Below are 24,602 nucleotides of genomic sequence, written 5' to 3'. Positions count from 1 at the left end.
ACAACTGTTTGGGGTTACCCCTTTATTGGTATAGTATGTTTGAAACTTATCAGAGTCTGTGTTAAAGGTATTTGATGCAGCTGGTAGTTTACGTACTAGTGTTGATGCAACAGACGTGTACTAGGAATTAAAGCAATTTGCCACCTTAGATGTTTCGTGGCATACCTCATTATCGATAGTGAGTACTATGTTAGACCTATCTACTGGCTTATGGCTATATCCCAACTGTTTTAGTTGTTGCCAGAGCTTTCTGGGGTTATGCTTATATTCTTCAATTTTTGAGCAATAGTGCTTTGCCTTTGCTCCTTTTATAAGCCTCTGTACTCTGTTCCTCACCCTTTGGAATTCATTAAGTGCTGCAATATCCTGTCTGTTTGCTTTAAATCTTTTTAGCAGCTGGTCTCTGAATTTCATATTATCTAATATCTCAGTAGTCATCCAGGGTTCAGTTCTTCGTTTAATCCTAACCTCTTTAACTGGTGCAATATTATTAAGAATGGTAGTGAACATTGTTTTGAATTTTTCCCAGGCATCGTTTACGTCCGTGCAACTTGTTATCTCTGTCCAGTCACAATTGTGTAGCCTATTTACCAGTGTTTCTTTACTGTAGTTTCTAGTTGACCTCATTTTTATTGTCCTGTGTAGGCCTATCCTATCCCTAGTGATTTTCCTGGTGCAGTAAATGATGAAATGATCACTAAGACCTGTGGTAATGACGCCTGACTGACTAATGTTCTCAGCGCGGTTGCAAAGTATGTGGTCAATTAGGGTGGCTGAGAACTGTGTGATCCGGGTTGGTTTATTAATTAGTTGGGTGTAGCTATTTAATCCTAGAATTTGCTTATACCTTTTGCATAGCCCGTTATTCTGTTGCTGAAAACAGATATTGAAGTCGCCCAGTATTATTGTTTCGCAATTGCTTTCAACTCCGGACAAGACTCTGGAAAAGTCTTCTAAGAACTGGTCCTGGGTAGGAGGGCGGTAACTAGTTCCTACTAAGATGGGTTTGGTCTTGGGAAGCAGCACTTCAAACCATAGAATCTCCAGTTTATTGTTATTTAAATCAGGTCTTGGGTTGTATGCTAAGTCATTTCTAATGTAGGCACATACTCCACCACCCTTTCTGTTCCTATCTAAGCGTTTTATATTGTAACCTTCTATTTTGACCTCGTCGTCAGTCACCGTATCATCCAACCAAGATTCAGAGATGGTTATAACTGCCGCCCTAATTTTGTTAGCTAGAATCCTAATCTCTGCCAATTTAGGAAGAAGTGATCTTGCATTGACATGAATAAAGTGAAGGCCTGTTTTCATAAAACAATCATAATCATCAATATATGGCAATGTGTCATTTGTATTAAAATTAGGTAAATCAATGTCATCACTGCTAAAGGGTAACTGTGCCAAAGTGCATTTGTTACACACAAAATGAATTCTGGCACCGTTGCTATAATTGTACATACATCCATCATGCACCCACCCCTTACACATTTTACATAAGGTGCCTTTTCTGTTTTTCATGCGTACTTTAGTACAGTGTATGCATCTGTTTGGTAGTGTTTGAGATAATAATGGCTGTATTGTCTCACATTGACCTATGTATGCATTACATATGGAGTTAAGGTTATCATCCCTAGCTACTAGACCGTCATTATTGCCGTCATTTATCTGTCTGTTTTGCCTCTGCACAATAGTTTGAGGTCCTGGATTAATTTGGATATCACCACTTAAGAGCGCTACAATAAGAGCTGTGTGCCATTGTTTTTGTTTGGGTATGCGGTGTTGCCATACCTTGCTGCGATAGTGAGGTTTACTTTTCTGGTAGGATGGCAACTGTTGGGCTTTTACTGTCCAGGGCGCTGTTACTCCATTCACCTTTTCCAACCCCCATGACTGATTTCTTTCTTCATGGAATTGAAGAAGAAATATAAATATAATTATGGCAGCCTGTACCCCTCTAATGCCTGCCATTTTCACTCTTCGCTCTTTTACTCATATACAATAATATTTATTTCTCTTTTCCAGTCCCTAGTACACTTAGTATCTGCTTTAATTACACTGAATTACTAGTAAAATTTCCTCTTCAAAACCCTCTTCACTGCTCACTTTTCCCTTAACTTCACAAAACCCTTACAGTTGACCTCTTCAAAACCCTCTTCACTGCTCACTTTTCCCTTAACTTCACCACACCCATACATTTAACCCCTTATTCACCCTCCCCTACCCACCTCACTTCACAGTCTGGCTTCACCAATTAACTTCTAACTCCTTTCCATTCTGGTAGACCAGAAAGGTTTAATCAGTGGTTTTATCCTTCCAAATCCCCCTCAATTCCATGGAAATAATTTCAATTTGCCATGACAGTGTTGTGACAGAGTATCAGTGGTATTGGCGGGTTTGGATGGTATTACCTGGAGTTTACCTGGAGAGAGTTTCGGGGGTCAACGCCCCCGCGGCCCGGTCTGTGACCAGGCCTCCTGGTGGATCAGCGCCTGATCAACCAGGCTGTTGCTGCTGGCTGCACGCAAACCAACGTACGAGCCACAGCCCGGCTGATCAGGAACTGTCTTTAGGTGCTTGTCCAGTGCCAGCTTGAAGACTGCCAGGGGTCTGTTGGTAATCCCCCTTATGTGTGCTGGGAGGCAGTTGAACAGTCTCGGGCCCCTGACACTTATTGTATGGTCTCTTAACGTGCTAGTGACACCCCTGCTTTTCATTGGGGGGATGGTGCATCGTCTGCCAAGTCTTTTGCTTTCGTAGTGAGTGATTTTCGTGTGCAAGTTTGGTACTAGTCCCTCTAGGATTTTCCAGGTGTATATAATCATGTATCTCTCCCTCCTGCGTTCCAGGGAATACAGGTTTAGAAACCTCAAGCGCTCCCAGTAATTGAGGTGTTTTATCTCCGTTATGCGCGCCGTGAAAGTTCTCTGTACATTTTCTAGGTCGGCAATTTCACCTGCCTTGAAAGGTGCTGTTAGAGTGCAGCAATATTCCAGCCTAGATAGAACAAGTGACCTGAAGAGTGTCATCATGGGCTTGGCCTCCCTAGTTTTGAAGGTTCTCATTATCCATCCTGTCATTTTTCTAGCAGATGCGATTGATACAATGTTATGGTCCTTGAAGGTGAGATCCTCCGACATAATCACTCCTAGGTCTTTGACGTTGGTGTTTCGCTCTATTTTGTGGCCAGAATTTGTTTTGTACTCTGATGAAGATTTAATTTCCTCATGTTTACCATATCTGAGTAATTGAAATTTCTCATCGTTGAACTTCATATTGTTTTCTGCAGCCCACTGAAAGATTTGGTTGATGTCCGCCTGGAGCCTTGCAGTGTCTGCAATGGAAGACACTGTCATGCAGATTCGGGTGTCATCTGCAAAGGAAGACACGGTGCTGTGGCTGACATCCTTGTCTATGTCGGATATGAGGATGAGGAACAAGATGGGAGCTAGTACTGTGCCTTGTGGGACAGAGCTTGTCACCGTAGCTGCCTCGGACTTTACTCTGTTGACGACTACTCTCTGTGTTCTGTTAGTGAGGAAATTATAGATCCATCGACCGACTTTTCCTGTTATTCCTTTAGCGCGCATTTTGTGCGCTATTACGCCATGGTCACACTTGTCGAAGGCTTTTGCAAAGTCTGTATATATTACATCTGCATTCTTTTTGTCTTCTAGTGCATTTAGGACCTTGTCGTAGTGATCCAGTAGTTGAGACAGACAGGAGCGACCTGTTCTAAACCCATGTTGCCCTGGGTTGTGTAACTGATGGGTTTCTAGATGGGTGGTGATCTTGCTTCTTAGGACCCTTTCAAAGATTTTTATGATATGGGATGTTAGTGCTATTGGTCTGTAGTTCTTTGCTGTTGCTTTACTGCCCCCTTTGTGGAGTGGGGCTATGTCTGTTGTTTTTAGTAACTGAGGGACGACCCCCGTGTCCATGCTCCCTCTCCATAGGATGGAAAAGGCTCGTGATAGGGGCTTCTTGCAGTTCTTGATGAACACAGAGTTCCATGAGTCTGGCCCTGGGGCAGAGTGCATGGGCATGTCATTTATCGCCTGTTCGAAGTCATTTGGCGTCAGGATAACATCGGATAGGCTTGTGTTAGTCAAATTTTGTGGCTCTCTCATAAAAAATTCATTTTGGTCTTCGACTCTCAGTCTGGTTAGCGGCTTGCTAAAAACTGAGTCATATTGGGACTTGAGTAGCTCACTCATTTCCTTGCTGTCATCTGTGTAGGACCCATCTTGTTTAAGTAGGGGCCCAATACTGGACGTTGTTCTCGATTTTGATTTGGCATAGGAGAAGAAATACTTTGGGTTTCTTTCGATTTCATTTATGGCTTTTAGTTCTTCCCGCGATTCCTGACTCCTAAAGGATTCTTTTAGCTTAAGTTCGATGCTTGCTATTTCTCTGACCAGTGTCTCCCTGCGCATTTCAGATATATTGACCTCTTTTAGCCGCTCTGTTATTCTTTTCCGTCGCCTGTAAAGGGAGCGCCTGTCTCTTTCTATTTTACATCTACTCCTCCTTTTTCTTAGAGGAATAAGCCTTGTGCATACATCGAGTGCCACCGAGTTAATCTGTTCTAGGCATAAGTTTGGGTCTGTGTTGCTTAGTATATCTTCCCAGCTTATATCGGTTAGGACTTGGTTTACTTGGTCCCACTTTATGTTTTTGTTATTGAAGTTGAATTTGGTGAATGCTCCCTCATGACTAGTCTCATTTTGTCGGTCTGGGGCTCCATGCATACATGTCTGAACCTCAATTATGTTGTGATCTGAGTATATTGTTTTTGATATGGTGACATTTCTTATCAGATCATCATTGTTAGTGAAGATGAGGTCTAGTGTATTCTCCAGTCTTGTAGGCTCTATTATTTGCTGGTTTAAATTGAATTTTGTGCAGAGATTTAAAAGCTCGTGTGAGTGTGAGTTTTCATCAGAGCTGCCTCCTGGTGTTATTTCTGCAACAATATTATTTGCTATATTCCTCCATTTTAGGTGCCTTAAGTTGAAATCCCCCAGGAGCAAGATGTTGGGTGCAGGAGCTGGAAGATTTTCCAGACAGTGGTCAATTTTTAACAGCTGTTCCTGGAATTGCTGGGATGTTGCATCCGGAGGCTTGTAGACTACCACAATGACTAGGTTTTGGTTCTCGACCTTTACTGCTAAAACTTCCACTACGTCATTTGAGGCATTAAGCAGTTCTGTGCAAACAAGTGACTCTGCAATGTACAGGCCAACCCCCCCCTTTTGCCTGTTCACTCTGTCACATCTGTATAGGTTGTAACCTGGGATCCATACTTCGTTGTCCAAGTGATCCTTTATGTGGGTCTCAGTGAAAGCCGCGAACATTGCCTTTGCCTCTGCAAGCAGTCCACGGATGAAAGGTATTTTGTTGTTTGTAGCTGGCTTTAGACCCTGTATATTTGCAAAGAAGAATGTTATCGGACTGGTGGTATTGTTGGTACTGGGGGGGGATTTTTTTTCCGGCATTAGTATCTGTATCTGTTGGTTTGGAGTGGAGGCCATCGACTGTGGTTCCACTCCAGGAATGACTGGATTTGGTGTACGATTTCTGCCATTTCCTGCCAGTTTTTTTTCCTTCCTGGCACTAAAAAACCTCTCCCTCTTGAGTGGCTGTGGCTACCCAGGTTTTCCCCTGGCCTGGATGTTTTGTATCTTTTTGTCCCCTTTAGATGGTATGCCTGGCAATTTAAGTTATAGCACAGTCTTTCCTGTACTGAAGAGGTACACATTTCAGGGTGAAAAAGCTTACAGGAAGGGAGTTTGCATTTTCCTGTTTTCATATGGGCATGGCATTTTCTAGGGTGGTCATAGTTGCATGTCCCATCTGTTTTTCCAGATTTCCCATGCCAGCAGATACCAAGTGCATAGTATGTGCACAGGCTTGGTTTCCGCTTGCCTTGGGTTTCTGTGACTGTATTCCCTGTTGGTGCATGTTTCCCTGTCTTACTTCTATCCTCCCTAGCACCAACAATGGAGCTCCCACCAGTTGTTTTTGGTAATTTATCCTCACTATTGCTATTGGAGTCCTCTTGTTTGCTATTTCCTGCGGTATTTCTAGTTTGCAATATTGGTTTTATCTTATCTTTGACTACACTTGTTTCCCTACTATGGCTCCTGTCCCCTATGAGGTCATTTATATGTATTCCTTCCTGCGTATAATTCCCGACTCCCTGGACAATATCTCCAGCTTCACCATTTCTGTCTCCCAGGACAGTATCTCCAGCTTCACCATTTCTGTCTCCCAGGACAGCACCTCCAGCTTCACCATTACTGTCTCCCAGGACAGTATCTCCAGCTTCACCATTTCTGTCTCCCAGGACAGCACCTCCAGCTTCACCATTTCTGTCTCCCAGGACAGTATCTCCAGCTTCACCATTTCTGTCTCCCAGGACAGCACCTCCAGCTTCACCATTACTGTCTCCCAGGACACCTCCAGCTTCACCATTACTGTCTCCCAGGACAGCACCTCCAGCTTCACCATTACTGTCTCCCAGGACAGCACCTCCAGCTTCACCATTACTGTCTCCCAGGACAGCACTATCAGCCCCACATTTACTGACTACCAGGACATCACCTCCAGCCTTACAGTTTATGACTACATGGCCAGTATCAAGGGCAGTACCATTCAGCCCAGACATTTTATGTTCCCATCTGTTGTAGAAAGCTTCCAGGTTTTCTATGAAAGCAGCTTTGATGTTGTCCTCTTTTAATACCCTTGTGATTTTAGTCCACAGTTTTTCCTCATTTGAGCATACCCAAAAACACTTCTCTGTTTTAATACTGCTTGTAGCTAGTTCTGGGATATCTGCACAAGGGGCGTGACACCAATTTCCACAAAAATGACAATTTATCCATGTGGAAGCCCGTTTGTTTGACTGACCACAGACTACACAGGGCTTCATAATGATTTGAATGGTTGATTTACTGCAATTCTACTAGCAACCTCTTGAAAATTCTATTAATAACCTTAAATGAAGCTCTAGCTATTTGTATTTCTGTTTCTAACTCTTTTTGTATATTGGACAGCTTACCGTCACGTTCCTGATTTTTAATGTTTGTGTTTATAGGGCGCCTACAACCCCATCCGTTTACAGTCTGCTTTATTGTCCAACGAAACTGTTTGAAACCAGTCCCGGGTTCGGACCAGTCAAGGGTTCGGACCAGGCAAGGGTTCGGGCCAGTCGATCTGCTCTGATCAGTGGGTCACTTATTTAAAACATACTGGTCGGTGATTTGAGCTAACACATGAAGGATCTACTGGAAATTATCTACCCGAGTAATATGTGATTTGACTGATACAAAAGTATAACTTGCGTGTTGAAGAGCCGGTGATATCTGGCAGCTCCTACAATGACGAACGGTCACCTCCTTGTTTATCAATCGCTGTATCTGGCTTTTCTCTTTTTTTTTTTTTTTTTTTTTTTTTTTTCTTTTTTCCGTCTCCACCACAATAAATGCTATATTATCCCTATAGTTGACTGGTGCAAATTTTGGAGGAAGGACGCTTTTTCTGTAGTAATAATTGCTTCTCGTTGTGTATATTGCGACTGCTGGTAACTACAGGTTATATGAAATTCACAGTAACGTCTCGTATTTCAAGAAAAAGAAACTAATGAAAGTCACTCCACTCCACTAAGTACCATTATAATACTGGTTAGTTGCTACTACAACACTGTATTCTGCTAATCACTGGTATCACTAGATTATATGCGAGTACACTGGCAAGCCAGGAAGATTATTAAAAAACAGCTGACCTGTGGTAAGTTCTGGCGACTTCTGGCACCTGCCTCTATAGGCTTATCACTTCATTTACAAATTCACCTGTTTTCAAATGACACTTTAGCCTTTATCATCAATATACTAGGGAGCCACTGTAGTATACACTATACACTATGTATACTCAATGTTATCAGGGAGACTTTCTTTCCTCTGACATGAAAAGTTCAATTATTATTTTTTTTTTCCACACGGGACAGGCCTATGATTCCCCTCTGGCAGTAAACTCTGCTAGTGCACACTAATTCTCCTTTTTTAACTCAGTATATAATGTTTTCCGCCCAAATTTGTTCCAGGCGCTAGAGGGATGTATCGTATAGGATTGATGACACAAATTAAAGTTCTAGCACGTAAGAGCGACCGTGAAAACACGAAAAACCCGGAGCACAACGAGGCACGCAACTAATCCACTAATCCAGTACTGACTGATTGGTATCAGTATCAGTGGGCATTCACCAGTTTTGATGGTATCGATATTTGCCAGTTCTGATGGTATCGGTATTTGCCAGTTTTGATGGTATCGATATTTGCCAGTTCTGATGGTATCGGTATTTGCCAGTTTTGATGGTATCGATATTTGCCAGTTCTGATGGTATCGGTATTTGCCAGTTCTGATGGTATCGGTATTTGCCAGTTTTGATGGTATCGATATTTGCCAGTTCTGATGGTATCGGTATTTGCCAGTTTTGATGGTATCGATATTTGCCAGTTCTGATGGTATCGGTATTTGCCAGTTTTGATGGTATCGATATTTGCCAGTTCTGATGGTATCAGTATTTGCCAGTTTTGATGGTATCGATATTTGCCGGTTTTGATGGTATCAGAATCTGCCATTTTTGATGGTATCGATATTTGCCGGTTTTGATGGTATCGGAATCTGCCATTTTTGATGGTATCGATATTTGCCGGTTTTGATGGTATCGGAATCTGCCATTTTTGATGGTGTCAGTATCAGCCAGTTTTGATGGTATCACTACCACTATAAGAGGGTATCGGCTAGTTTTGTGGTCCAATATGTATTAGCAAAAACTTTGGTGTTGTTACATCCCTAAATTATGAAACGACTGTAATATATTTTTTTGTTAAAGTACAACTGTGCCCATTGGGGGTCTGGCAAAGTCCCATTGTGACCGTAATTCTGTTTTTTTTTTCTTGCGCTGCCACTTACAGGATGAGCTACGGGTGTACAATAAACTAGCTGCTCGGGAGGCACAACTAAATACACTCACGTCTAGATTAGTGCGAATTTTGATTCAATGTGAAATTGATTAATGTTAGTTTTCCCTAAACTCTCCAAAAATGTGCACAAAAATTACACATACAGGTCGGCCATCACTAATCCGGCAATCAGTTATCCGGTTCCACCGCTAATCCGGCACTAATTTCAGCTAGCATAATTTCAAATTTCATCATTATACTGACTCAAAAATTGTGCCGATGGTTGTAAATCCACAGCAGCAAGCCAGTGGAGGAGAAAGCAGTGATGAAAATGAGGAAGATATAGCAGAAATAGTCTCTGGTAGATAAGACACATAGGCAACATTTAGGCAACTATATTCCAAAACGTTTCGCCTACACAGTAGGCTTCTTCAGTCGAGTACAGAAACTAGGCGGGAGCAGTAGAGATGTGAAGACAGTGTAATCAGTCCATCACCCTTGAAGTCGTAGATTTGAGGTTGTCAGTCCCTCAGCCTGGAGAAGTTCTGTTCCAAAGTCTGGAACTAACTGAAGATCAAGCGACAGACTTTGGAACAGAACTTCTCCAGGCTGAGGGACTGACAACCTCAAATCTACGACTAAAAGGGTGATGGACTGATTACATCGTCTTCACATCACTACTGCTCCCGCCTAGTTTCTGTACTCGACTGAAGAAGCCTACTGTGTAGGCGAAACGTTTCGGAATAAAGTTGCCTAAATGTTGCCTGTGTCTTATCTACCAACCTGTTGGTATTGTATACCATTTGATAATCAGAAATAGTCTCTGTTGATAGGTTAATTAAGTGTATTCTAACCTAACCACTCTGTAATCCGGCACTCTTCAGGTCCCAATGATGCCAGATTAATGATGGTCTACCTGTACTTCAAACAGTGAAAATTCGAATAATGTGACCGCTTCACGGGGTTCATTATTAACACTTAAGATGTAATTGCCAATCTATGTTGCTTATTTCTGCTAAGGCACTTTTTTTTATGTTCTCCCAGGATGCAACCCACAACAGTCGACTACCACCCAGGTACCTACTTACTGCTAGGTGAACAGGGACAATAAGTGTAAGGAAACATGCCCAACATTTCCATCTATACTGGGGAGCAATCCCTGGTCCCTCAGTGTGACCTAAGGATGCTACCAACTGACCCACGAGCACCCTGTCCACCAAGCCACAAGTCCCCTGTCCACCAAGCACCCTATCAACCAAGCCACAAGCACCCTGTCCACCAAGCACCCTATCAACCAAGCCACAAGCACCCTGTCAACCAAGCCATGAGAACCCTGTTGATCAAGCCACAAGCACCCTGTCAACCAAGCCACGAGCACCCTGTTGATCAAGCCACAAGCACCCTGTCAACCAAGCCATGAGAACCCTGTTGATCAAGCCACAAGCACCCTGTCAACCAAGCCACGAGCACCCTGTTGATCAAGCCACAAGCACCCTGTCAACCAAGCCACGAGCACCCTGTTGATCAAGCTACAAGCACCCTGTCAACCAAGCCATGTGCACCCTGTCAACCAAGCCATGCACACCCTGTCAACCAAGCCACGAGCACCCTGTTGATCAAGCTACAAGCACCCTGTCAACCAAGCCATGTGCACCCTGTCAACCAAACCATGCACACCCTGTCAACCAAGCCACGAACACCCTGTTGATCAAGCCACAAGCACCCTGTCAACCAAGCCACGAGCACCCTGTTGATCAAGCCACAAGCACCCTGTCAACCAATCCACGAGCACCCTGTTGATCAAGCTACAAGCACCCTGTCACCCAAGCCATGTGCACCCTGTCAACCAAACCATGCACACCCTGTCAACCAAGCCACGAACACCCTGTTGATCAAGCCACAAGCATCCTGTCAACCAAGCTACGAGCACCCTGTTGATCAAGCTACAAGCACCCTGTCAACCAAGCCACATGCACTCTGTCAACCAAGCCACAAGCACCCTGTCAACCAAGCCACGAGCACCCTGTTGATCAAGCCACAAGCACCCTTTCAACCAAGCCACGAGCACAATGTTGATCAAGCCACAAGCACCCTGTCAACCAAGCCACGAGCACCCTGTTGATCAAGCTACAAGCACCCTGTCAACCAAGCCACGAGCACCCTGTCAACCAAGCCATGAGCACCATGTTGATCAAGCCACAAGCACCCTGTCAACCAAGCCACAAGCACCCTGTCAACCAAGCCACGAGCACCCTGTTGATCAAGCCACGAGCACCCTGTCAACCAAGCCACGAGCACCCTGTTGATCAAGCTACAAGCACCCTGTCAACCAAACCATGTGCACCCTGTCAACCAAGCCATGTGCACCCTGTCAACCAAGCCACGAGCACCCTGTTGATCAAGCTACAAGCACCCTGTCAACCAAGCCATGTGCACCCTGTCAACCAAACCATGCGCACCCTGTCAACCAAGCCACGAACACCCTGTTGATCAAGCCACAAGCACCCTGTCAACCAAGCCACGAGAACCCTGTTGATCAAGCCACAAGCACCCTGTCAACCAAGCCACGAGCACCCTTTTGATCAAGCCACAAGCACCCTGTCAACCAAGCCATGAGCGCCCTGTTGATCAAGCTACAAGCACCCTGTCAACCAAGCCATGTGCACCCTGTCAACCAAACCATGCACACCCTGTCAACCAAGCCATGAACACCCTGTTGATCAAGCTACAAGCACCCTGTCAACCAAGCCACGAGCACCCTGTCAACCAAGCCATGAGCACCACGTTGATCAAGCCACAAGCACCCTGTCAACCAAACCACAAACACCATGTTGATCAAGCCACAAGCACCCTGTCAACCAAGCCACAAGCACCCTGTCAACCAAGCCATGAGCACCCTGTTGATCAAGCCACGAGCACCATGTCAACCAAGCCACGAGCACCCTGTTGATCAAGCCACGAGCACCCTGTCAACCAAGCCACGAGCACCCTGTTGATCAAGCTACAAGCACCCTGTCAACCAAGCCACGAGCACCCTGTTGATCAAGCTACAAGCACCCTGTCAACCAAGCCATGTGCACCCTGTCAACCAAACCATGCGCACCCTGTCAACCAAGCCACGAACACCCTGTTGATCAAGCCACAAGCACCCTGTCAACCAAGCCACGAGAACCCTGTTGATCAAGCCACAAGCACCCTGTCAACCAAGCCACGAGCACCCTGTTGATCAAGCCACAAGCACCCTGTCAACCAAGCCATGAGCGCCCTGTTGATCAAGCTACAAGCACCCTGTCAACCAAGCCATGTGCACCCTGTCAACCAAACCATGCACACCCTGTCAACCAAGCCATGAACACCCTGTTGATCAAGCTACAAGCACCCTGTCAACCAAGCCACGAGCACCCTGTCAACCAAGCCATGAGCACCACGTTGATCAAGCCACAAGCACCCTGTCAACCAAACCACAAACACCATGTTGATCAAGCCACAAGCACCCTGTCAACCAAGCCACAAGCACCCTGTCAACCAAGCCATGAGCACCCTGTTGATCAAGCCACGAGCACCCTGTCAACCAAGCCACGAGCACCCTGTTGATCAAGCCACGAGCACCCTGTCAACCAAGCCACGAGCACCCTGTTGATCAAGCCACAAGCACCCTGTCAACCAAGCCATGAGCACCCTGTTGATCAAGCCACGAGCACCCTGTCAACCGAGCCACGAGCACCCTGTCAACCAAGCCACGAGCACCCTGTTGATCAAGCTACAAGCACCCTGTCAACCAAGCCACGAGCACCCTGTCAACCAAGCCACGAGCACCCTGTTGATCAAGCCATGAGTGTTATTGCTGTTCTTACTGCTGAACAGCGGTTTAGTGCCGATGAAGGTAGCGTAGGTAGCAATGATACGGCCGTGGACTAGTTTGGCTTTAATTGGGTAGGAGTGAGTACACAACGGGCAGTGTGAGGGAGTGACCGCAAGCCAGTCCGTGGAGGGGGAGCACTTGTGTCTATCAAGTCGGTCGGCCTAGGAGTGAGAGCGGATGGGCTCAGCCTCCCACTGACCTGGGTGAGCCTACAGAGGGCAGCACCTAAATGCCGCGAAATATGAACTAGTCAGAGCAGACGGCTAGGCTGTGTTCTGACAGTACAGGCTGTCTACATGAGCACCCTGTCAACCAAGCTACGAGCACCCTGTTGATCAAGCTAGAAGCACCCTGTCAACCAAGCCACGAGCACCCTGTTGATCAAGCTAGAAGCACCCTGTCAACCAACCCACGAGCACCCTGTTGATCAAGCTACAAGCACCCTGTTGACCAAGCCATGAGCACCCTGTTGATCAAGCCACAAGCACCCTATCAACCAAGCCACACGCACCCTGTCGACCAAGCCATGAGCACCCCAATGGAAATAAGTCACTTTGACTTTTTTTTGTGTTATCCTAGGTAATTTACACATAGGTTACTTCTTTCTTTCTTTCAACACACCGGCCGTATCCCACCAAGGCAGGGTGGCCCAAAAAGAAAAACGAAAGTTTCTCTTAAATTTAGTAATTTATACAGGAAAAGGGGTTACTAGCCCCTTGCTCCCGGCATTTTAGTCGCCTCTTACAACACGCATGACTTACAGAGGAAGAATTCTGTTCCACTTCCCCATGGAGATCATAGGTTACTATGTATGATAATTGTACTTATGTGAACCTGTACCTAAATAAACTTACACCCTATTTAAAAGCTGGGTTGGTAAAGACACAAGCTGGCTTTCATTTAAGCACAAGTTTTCATGAAGCCACTACAATATTTTCCTGTAAAACCAACATCCCAAACATTAATTAAACATGTGTGAGTTTAAAATAATTTTTCACAAAGATATGGTGTAGTTTTTTGGAAACCTTCAGTGAAAAAATTTGGATCAAGTAAGTAAAACAGGGTAAGTGAGTTAGTAAGGAAGCAAGTAAAAGCAAGTTTATTTACGTACAGATACACATAATTATCATATATAGCAACATACATAAGGGGGATTACCAATAGACCCCTGGCAGTCTTCAAGCTGGCACTGGACAAGCACCTCAAGTCGGTACCTGACCAGCCGGGCTGTGGCTCGTACATTGGATTGCGTGCAGCCAGCAGTAACAGCCTGGTTGATCAGGCTCTGATCCACCAGGAGGCCTGGTCACAGACCGGGCCGCGGGGGCGTTGACCCCTGGAACTCTCTCCAGGTAAACTCCAGGCATGTGTAAATCACCTAAGATACCCCCAAAAACAAGTCAAAGTGACTGTACTTTTGACTATGCTTGATCATGCAGTATTTTTAAAGTCATAAAATTAACGAAATTGTGCTGTTCAACTGCGCTTTTTAAGACAAACTCAATAGATGTTATGTAACATATATTAATACGCTATTCAATTCTCATATGTTCCTTGTACTTCCTAAATTTGTTACAATCACTTAAGAGTCTATATATATGTATAAGCAATCGATTAGTTGCTGCCTTATTAGTCTTAAGTTTGCCTGATATGCTTTCAGCATGCACACCTAAATGTCACCCATCACTGTACAAACATTGTATTATGCTGGAATAATCTGAATCTGAATCTGAAGTCTACTACAAGTGTCGTGAGCTGTATATGCAGCTGTATACCAGACTCATGGTGGCTGTACTAATCTCAGTCAGGCTATGAGCATTTCATTCCATATTAAATTTTGGATGTGTTTTTTCATTGCATTTGCAGAAAAATCAAACTATAAATATATAGAGCAGCTTTGTAATTGAGCTATGTTAAGAATAAAATATAAATAGTCTTCTGGTATGAAAACTATGACTTGCTTTCCCGTGGCTTGGTTGGCAGCGCACTCGCCTCACACAATGATTGTCTGTGATTCAATCCCCAGCGTGGGTGGAAACGCTAGGCATTTTTCCTTACAATTGCTGTCAATGTTCATCTAGCAGTATGTAGGTACCTGGGTGTTGGTCACCTTACACCTGTTCCTGTTCACCTAGAAGTAAGTAGGTACCCGGATATTGACTGGTGTGGGTGGCAACCTGGGGTACAAGATTGAAGAACCCCATCATAACTAAGACAGACAGTACTTGATTTGCACTGACTTTCTTGGGTTATCCTGGGTGCCTAACACTGAATTAATCATCCCAACAAATCCCTCCGCATCTGTGATCCTCAGTTCCTTCCAGCAGAAATTTCCGCTCTTCATAATTCGTTTTCCCGTCTTAGCTACCCTTCCCATTTCATAGACTCTGCCCTCTCACGTGCTAAATGCAATTTCTTCTCTCCCAAACTTTCTACTCCTGGGAACTCTTCTATCCTCTGCCTTCCCTACATTTCCGGCCTTTCTAATCTCAACAATTCTCTCCGTCCCTTAGACATCAAGCTTACCTTCCGCCAGACTAACACTCTTCGCACTAATCTCGTGCATACCTCTCCTCCCTCTACAGATGTTCCTGGTGTCTACTCTATTTCTTGCTCCTCCTGTCCTCTTCAATAGTACTTCGGAGAAACTGGTCGATCTCTTTCTGACAGACTTAGGGTGCACAAAAATAGTGTTAGGTTTGCCGACACTAACAATGCTCTTTTCTGTCACGTCAGAGATCATAGCCATCCTATTGACTGGTCTTCTGCTAAAACTGTCTTACCTACTTCCAACTTTAACAGTCGCCGTCTAGTTGAATCCTCTCTAATACACAACTTTCCTTGTATGAACCTTAGCCCTGGCTTCGTCTCTGTAGATGCCTTCCTCTCCCACTACATTGTAAAATGCTCCAAACTTCAGAACACCCGTGACTTAACCTGACTCCTCATTTTTTCTTTTTCTTTTTCTTCTTCTCCCTCTTCCCCTTTCCTCTTTCCTTTTCTCCTCTGGGTTGTCTTTCTCTCTTCTGTCTCGTGTTTCTGTTCCTTCTTCATTTATTTCACCACTTCCCCTTTCACGCACCTCTGTGCGCTTGCTCTCCCTCAGTGGGCACCTAGCTCTCTTGCAGTGCTCCCCTTCCTTTGTATTTGACTGGCTCATCCTCCTTATTTCCCATTTCTACCACTACCACTACTACTTCTACCACTACAACTACTGATGAAATTAAGACACATGTGTGGCGTCTGGTTGTCTTTGTTGTGGACGTTTCGCCATCCTGTGGCTGGCTGGATGGCGAAGCGTCTACGATGGGGATGCCCGGGTGTTGCGCATGTGTCTTAATTTCATCTTGTCGGTATTATATACCATTCTTATACTACTACTACTACCACCACCACTTCCTGCCTATATATAGCCGTCCTGCTCCACCTCTGGTTAGTGTGACTTTGTCAATGGTCCAAGTCGGACCAAAACGTCGTCGTAAGCTTCTCTCTTTTATGTGCAGGTTATTTGTGTATAAAGCGATATGACATTCAACCAGCAGTTTGGTTTAAGGTAATGGCTGACAAGGCACGAGAGCCCATGCATGAAGACGACATCACCTTGGTTGCTGAAGGGCAACAATTTGTGTGTTGCAAGGCTAAGCTGATAGCTTCCAGCGACTACTTCAGAGCCATGTTCTCCAACAACTTTACTGAAAATGGAAAGAACACCATAGAACTTAAGGTACCTAATAAAAATATTCTGTAATAACTGATAGGATATTTTTTTCATCATAAAACTTTCTCTACATTTAGTAATTTATACAGGAGAAGGGGTTACTAATGATAAGAAATTATATTTATAATTTAGAATAAGGTGCAATATATATTTGTTGTGCATTTCAAGATTGCTAATATAATTTTCAGCCAAAATTTTTATTTCAGTACGATCAGCTGTATATGGGACAAAATATGCTGGATCAGTTAATTAATTCATAAATGGGTGGTTAGAGTGGCAGAAATTTACATTAGTTACGATCACAGCAAATAATCACATTCCTGTCTAACACAGTTGCCATTAGTAACTATCCGCTTCCTTCTATTAGTCCATTAAATTGAGGATTTACTGTACTATAGCTTATCTCACTTTATATTAAGCTTGTCAATGCTTTAGTAACATGTAAGTGTGGAGATAGGATGGGGTTTTGTGATATATTATTTGACCATTTTATGGGGACCCTTTGACTCATGAAATCGTAATGACACGATTGCAAACAAACCATACCACGGGCGAGGATAGAACTCGCTATCAGAGAGTTTTGAGACTCTGATCGCAGGTTCTATCCTCGCCCGTGGTATGGTTTATGGGGACCCTTTTCTTGTTATATCCTCAATGGCACAAAGATGAAACTAATTGACAGACAAATTTGCAGAGAAGAACCTATATTGAGATATTTTGCCTATGGAACAGGCTTTTTGAGATTAAAGAAGACTGTTCCATTGAGATGTTTTTTTCTGTGGAACAGGCATCATGAGATTGAAGAAGTCTGTTCCATTGAAAAGTTTTGCTTGTGGAACAGGCTTATCAAGATTGAAGAAGCTGTTCCATTAAGGTGTTTTACCAGTGGAACAGGCTTTTTGAGGTTGAAGAAGCTGTTCCATTAAGGTGTTTTACCAGTGGAACAGGCTTTTTGAGGTTGAAGAAGCTGTTCCATTAAGGTGTTTTACCAGTGGAACAGGCTTTTTGAGATTGAAGAAGCTGTTCCATTAAGGTGTTTTACCAGTGGAACAGGCTTTTTGAGATTGAAGAAGCTGTTCCATTAAGGTGTTTTACCAGTGGAACAGGCTTTTTGAGATTGAAGAAGCTGTTCCATTAAGGTGTTTTACCAGTGGAACAGGCTTTTTGAGATTGAAGAAGCTGTTCCATTAAGGTGTTTTACCAGTGGAACAGGCTTTTTGAGATTGAAGAAGCTGTTCCATTAAGGTGTTTTACCAGTGGAACAGGCTTTTTGAGATTGAAGAAGAATGTTCCATTGGTAGAACATCTCAATAAAGTCACTCTGCAATCCTTTCTTCACCACCAAACTTATAATCACTGTTGCCTATAATTATTTTATTTCATATCTGGAATTGATGGTGAGACCCAGTAATGCAGAAAGCTTATGCCAACCTCTTTCCTATTTCTGGAGTGTATTTCTGTTATTAAATATCAGACATCTTGTTTCGTCTTGTAATGCATTCCATATTCCCTTGATATTACACAAATTATCTGCACCTAGGAGAGGAATTCGTTTTTAATTTATTTATGGGAAGTGCTAAACCCATGTGGGTCATTCAAGGAGTAGTTGATGCTTGATCCTCCGTCTGGTAGCCAGATAGCTAGGCTGAGGGTGGAATCACTTATGACGGTGTTATGGTTCATCTTGGACCATTGTTAAGTCACATCTAAAGTTACTTAACGATCCATAACAGACCGAAATGTCATCAGCACGTTCTTCTAAGTGCCGGTTATTTGCAAACTGTTCCAGCAATATTATTATGACTTTATTTTTCCCAGATATTGATGTTGTGATTTTATAATTCTTCCCAGATATTGATGGTGTGACTTTATTCTTCCCAGATATTGATGGTGTGACTTTATTCTTCCCAGATATTGATGGTGTGACTTTATTCTTCCAAGATATTGATGGTGTGACTTTATTCTTCCAAGATATTGATGGTGTGACTTTATTCTTCCCAGATATTGATGGTGTGACTTTATTCTTCCCAGATATTGATGGTGTGACTTTATTCTTCCAAGATATTGATGGTGTGACTTTATTCTTCCAAGATATTGATGGTGTGACTTTATTCTTCCAAGATATTGATGGTGTGACTTTATTCTTCCAAGATATTGATGGTGTGACTTTATTCTTCCAAGATATTGATGGTGTGACTTTATTCTTCCAAGATATTGATGGTGTGACTTTATTCTTCCAAGATATTGATGGTGTGACTTTATTCTTCCCAGATATTGATGGTGTGACTTTATTCTTCCCAGATATTGATGGTGTGACTTTATTCTTCCAAGATATTGATGGTGTGACTTTATTCTTCCAAGATATTGATGGTGTGACTTTATTCTTCCCAGATATTGATGGTGTGACTTTATTCTTCCAAGATATTGATGGTGTGACTTTATTCTTCCCAGATATTGATGGTGTGACTTTATTCTTCCAAGATATTGATGGTGTGACTTTATTCTTCCAAGATATTGATGCTGTGACTTTATTCTTCCAAGATATTGATGGTGTGACTTTATTCTTCCAAGATATTGATGGTGTGACTTTATTCTTTCAGGATATTGATGGTGTGACTTTATTCTTTCAGGATATTGATGCTGTGATTTATTATTCTAAGATGTTGACACTGACTTTTTATACCAAGTTGTTGATGCTGTGACTTTATATTCTTCCAGGATGTTGATGGTGTGATTTTTTTATTCTTGTAGGATATTGATGCTGAGTGTCTGCTGATGTTGATTCAGCATGTGAAGTGTGGAAATTACACCATCCCATCTGACAGTGTTCTTGCTCTGCTGGAGACTGCAGCTATGCTTCAAGTAAGTCTTACCTCATGCACTTTTATTAAAACCATTGCAGTGCTTAAAGACTGTGTATTATTATTTTTATTCACTAAGCCCATTTTAAGGTGGGTGAACATTCGGTGCAACTCCTTCCTGATGGATTACCCCTGCACAGTAAGGCAACATAACAGAATAATAGGAGATTGTCTGAGCGTCAGTTAAATCAGAATATTATTAACCTTTTGCAGATAGGTGCCATAGGGCTACAGCTTTGAAGTGAAGGGTCGGTGCCATAGTACTATGCCATGAGCTCAGCTCACTCAGATAAGCACTGAGTGGTAAATTTTGGCATAGATAAGAAATAATGGGTCTGTGTGGTGAGTGTGTACCATATAAAAAGAAGACCTGCCTCATGCAGTGCATGACGGGAAAAAAGATTGCGACCATGTTTTTGGTTTAAAACAGCGACTTTGCTGTACATTTTCATATGGTTTTTATGGTTGTATTCTCAGTTTCTTGGTCTTCTTTTATAGAATAGAAGATGTTTTACAGAAACAGAGATTATTTTGATTGGTTTCACAACTGAAAGTAGCTTGAAATTGAGCTCATATTAGCAGAATGTTTGATTTTTGCCGATGTTCCAGAGTACACAAATGACATCACTAATCCAGTACATGCCCAACTGGTCAGTCTAATACACATTTAGGAATGCACTCACACTATTTATAGAATTATTGCAATAATGCAGTAGTCTGCATAACAGTAAATCTTCTGTGAATAAAAATTCAAAATGGAAAGCAAGCATAATATAGGAGAGGTCTGGGGACATAAATAATGAACAGAGGAAATGTATTTATGGTGCCAGGAATGTCTGATGCTTAAATATTGCTGAGACTGTTAAGTTTGCGAGAGTGTAATTCCATACGTTTTCCATCAAATTTCGTACTTTTGGTTTCATTACCCTTAGAAAAAGATTCTCTATCATTTCACAAGAAAAAATAATTTTTTTTTTGAAAAGATCCGACCCTTTAAGGGCTGAACAGTGGCACACAAGCACTAAAGTTCACTGATGTATGCCTATATTACTGTACACACATGATTTATAGGTATAATGAAGCTGAAAGTACAATTTACCCAGTAGATTTTGTCTGTTATTTCAGGAATGATACCAGGGTTCATTATATTCAAGGTGTATTTATCTTAGTGTATACAGCCTCTCCTCACTTAGCGACATACTCGTTTACCAACGCCTTGGACTTACGACGGGCTCTCTGACCAGTATTTATACCTAAATACTGTAATGTATATTAGTGCTGATTTCCTCATTTCTGTTCATTACAACGTACAGTACACTGCTGTATAAACATTTAAAAATACAGTGGACCCCCGCATAACGATTACCTCCGAATGCGACCAATTATGTAAGTGTATTTATGTAAGTGCGTTTGTACGTGTATGTTTGGGGGTCTGAAATGGACTAATCTACTTCACAATATTCCTTATGGGAATAAATTCGGTCAGTACTGGCACCTGAACATACTTATGGAGTGAAAAAATATCGTTAACCGAGGGTCCACTGTATACCAGAAATGTTACAAATGGTGCAAAGGTGACATAAAAACAATATCAAAGATGGTTGATACAAATCCACTAGCATTATAGTATGGTCCTTGTTTAGCGACGAATTCGTTTACCAACGGGGGCCTTAGATCCCTATCTCGGTCGTTAAGTGAGGAGAGGCTATATATGTTGAAAGTTTATTTTAATCCTTACTCTAGGGATTAAAATATTCTCGTCTACACTAGTCAGCCTTGATGACTAGTGTAGGCGATAAACTTTGAGCTCCATTGTCTTCCACATGATACAGTGTTCATACATAGATTGGTGATGTTTGGTTGTGCATGCAGAAAGCCTGGAGTTAGGCAGAGAATTTAGGGCAAACTTAAGCCTAACTTATGACTACAATGGAAATAATTTTTACTTGCTTATACAGTGGACCCCCGGTTAACGATATTTTTTCACTCCAGAAGTATGTTCAGGTGCCAGTACTGACCGAATTTGTTCCCATAAGAAATATTGTGAAGTAGATTAGTCCATTTCAGACCCCCAAACATACACGTACAAACTCACTCACATAAATACACTTACATAATTGGTCGCATTCTGAGGTAATCGTTATGCGGGGGTCCACTGTATAAGGACATTAAAGGTATACAAACGATTGATCTAATACAGGCAGACCCCACTTTACATCACTTTGCTTTACGGTGCTTTGCTAATGCAGCAGTTTTCAGTTGTTCCCATTCTTTATTCAGACTTCCTACAATAAATATATTCACCACTTGCTAATACCTATAATAATACTTTTGCCTTTATTTCTACAAGTACAGTGGACCCCCGATTTACGATCAGCTCCCAATGCCACCAATTATGTAAGTGTATTTATGTAAGTGCGTTTGTATGTGTATGTTTGGGGGTCTGAAATGGACTAATCTAATTCACAATATTCCTTATGGGAACAAATTCGGTCAGTACTGGCACCTGAACATACTTCTGGAATGAAATAATATGGTAAACCGGGGGTCCACTGTACATGTATGAGGTATACGGACCTAGCTGACATTAATGACATATTACTACATAGGAAGCCGCTTGTTATGCAGAGCATTTCAGGCAAATTAGGTCAATTTTTTCCCAGGATGCAGCCCAGACTAGTCGACTAACACCCAGGTACCCATTATACTGATTGGTGAACAGGGACAGTAGGTGTCTTCATGAAACACATTCTAATGTTTTCCAGCTGTACCAGGGATTTAATCTCCGGACCTCAGTGTGTGAGCTGAGTATGCTAGCAATTGAACTACAGGGCACCTCATGTACAGTACACATATACAGTGGACCCCCGCATAACGATGGCATCACATAGCGATTTTTCCGCATACCGATTACTTTTATCGGAAAATTTTTGCCGCGCATACCGATTAAAAACCCGCTTACCGATTTTCGTCCGAGACGCGTCCAATGTGCCCTCAGCCAGCCTCACATGTGCCAGCCGTCCCATTGTTTACCAGCCAGCCTCCGCGGTAACATCCAAGCATACACTCGGAATATTTCGTATTATTACAGTATTTTCGGTGCTGTTTCTGGAAAATAAGTGACCATGGGCCCCAAGAAAGCTTCTAGTGCCAACCCTACACCTCAAAGGGTAAGAATTACTATAGAAATGAAGAAAGAGATAATTGATAAGTATGAAAGTGGAGTGCGTATAGCCGACCTAGTCAAGCTGTACAAGAAACCCCAATCAACCATCGCTACTATTGTGGGCACCAGAAAGACAATCAAGGAAGCTGTTCTTGCCAAAGGTTCAACTGTGTTTTCGAAACAAAGATCGCAAGTGATGGAAGATGTTGAGAGACTCTTATTGGTGTGGATAAATGAAAAACAGATAGCAGGAGATAGCGTCTCTCAAGCGATCATATGTGAAAAGGCTAGGAAGTTGCATGAGGATTTAATTAAAAAAATGCCTGCAACTAGTGATGATGTGAGTGAATTTAAGGCCAGCAAAGGTTGGTTTGAGAGATTTAAGAAGCGTAGTGGCATCCATAGTGTGATAAGGCATGGTGAGGCTGCCAGTTCGGACCACAAAGCGGCTGAAAAATATGTGCAGGAATTCAAGGAGTACATAGAAACTGAAGGACTGAAACCTGAACAAGTGTTTAATTGTGATGAAACAGGCCTGTTCTGGAAGAAAATGCCAAGCAGGACCTACATTACTCAGGAGGAAAAGGCACTCCCAGGACATAAGCCTATGAAAGACAGGCTTACTTTGTTGATGTGTGCCAATGCTACTGGTGATTGCAAAGTGAAGCCTTTATTAGTGTATCACTCTGAAACTCCCAGAGCGTTCAGGCAAAAGAATGTCCTCAAGGATAATTTGTGTGTGCTGTGGAGGGCAAACAGTAAGGCATGGGTCACTAGGGAATTTTTCTATAACTGGTTACACCATGCATTTGCCCCCAATGTGAAAGATTACCTAACTGAAAAGAAATTAGAACTTAAGTGCCTCCTGGTGTTAGACAATGCCCCTGGTCATCCTACAGACGTGGCAGAGCGACTTTATGGGGACATGAGCTTCATTAAGGTGAAGTTTTTGCCTCCTAATACCACTCCTCTCCTGCAGCCCATGGACCAGCAGGTTATTGCAAACTTCAAGAAACTGTACACAAAAGCTCTGTTTGAAAGGTGCTTTGTAATGACCTCAGAAACTCAACTGACTCTAAGAGAGTTTTGGAGAGATCACTTTAATATCCTCAATTGTGTAAACCTTATAGGTAAGGCTTGGGAGGAAGTGACTAAGAGGACCTTGAACTCTGCTTGGAAGAAACTGTGGCCAGAATGTGTAGACAAAAGGGATTTTGAAGGGTTTGAGGCTAACCCTGAGATGATTATGCCAGTTGAGGAATCCATTGTGGCATTGGGAAAGTCCTTGGGGTTGGAGGTTAGTGGGGAGGATGTGGAAGAGTTGGTGGAGGAGGACAATGAAGAACTAACCACTGATGAGCTGATAGATCAACTTCAAGAGCAAGAGGCCAGACCTGGGGAAACTGGTTCAGAGGAGGGGACAGAGAAATTGAAGAAGTTGCCTACTACAAAGATAAAGGAAATCTGTGCTAAGTGGCTTGAAGTGCAAACCTTCATGGATGAAAATCACCCTCACACAGCTATTGCAAGCCGTGCTGGTGATTATTACACTGACAATGTTGTGAAACACTTTAGGCAAGTCATAAAGGAACGAGAGGTACAGGCCACTATGGACAGATATCTTGTGCGAAAGAAGTCCAGTGACTCTGAAGCTGGCCCTAGTGGCATTAAAAAAAGAAGGGAAGTAACCCCAGAAAAGGACTTACTACCTCAAGTCCTAATGGAAGGGGATTCCCCTTCTAAACACTAACACTCTCTCCCCTCCTCCCATCCCATCAATCATCACCAGATCTTCAATAAAAGTAAGTGTCATTTAATTGTGCATGCCTTTTTCAGTTTGTGTGTATTAAAATTAACATTTCATGTGGTAAAAAAAATTTTTTTTCATACTTTTGGGCGTCTTGCACGGATTAATTTTATTTCCATTATTTCTTATGGGGAAAATTCATTCGCATAACGATTATTTCGCATAACGATGAGCCCTCTTGCACGGATTAAAATCGTTAACCGGGGGTCCACTGTACTATGT

The 24,602-nt window shown here is 42.8% G+C and overlaps 1 protein-coding gene across 4 annotated transcripts in view; it reads left to right on the top strand.

Annotated features, from left to right (window-relative positions):
* LOC128698307 (kelch-like protein 30) overlaps window positions 1-24,602 on the top strand; it is a 72,661-nt gene that overhangs the window by 3,608 nt on the left and 44,451 nt on the right. For 3 of the 4 annotated variants that reach the window (XM_070104489.1, XM_070104490.1, XM_070104487.1), the window contains exons 2-3: window positions 16,382-16,552; window positions 19,298-19,408. In XM_070104489.1, the coding sequence (XP_069960590.1) occupies window positions 16,385-16,552; window positions 19,298-19,408 (279 nt within the window). In that variant the 5' untranslated portion in view covers window positions 16,382-16,384. Of the gene's footprint in view, window positions 1-12,774; window positions 13,408-16,381; window positions 16,553-19,297; window positions 19,409-24,602 lie in introns of those variants that run through there. The other variant, XM_070104491.1, reaches the window with a different exon arrangement.

Source organism: Cherax quadricarinatus, chromosome 92 (assembly GCF_038502225.1).
Source record: "Cherax quadricarinatus isolate ZL_2023a chromosome 92, ASM3850222v1, whole genome shotgun sequence".
NCBI classification, from domain to species: domain Eukaryota; kingdom Metazoa; phylum Arthropoda; class Malacostraca; order Decapoda; family Parastacidae; genus Cherax; species Cherax quadricarinatus.
This window is presented reverse-complemented; position numbering and strand designations above follow the sequence as displayed.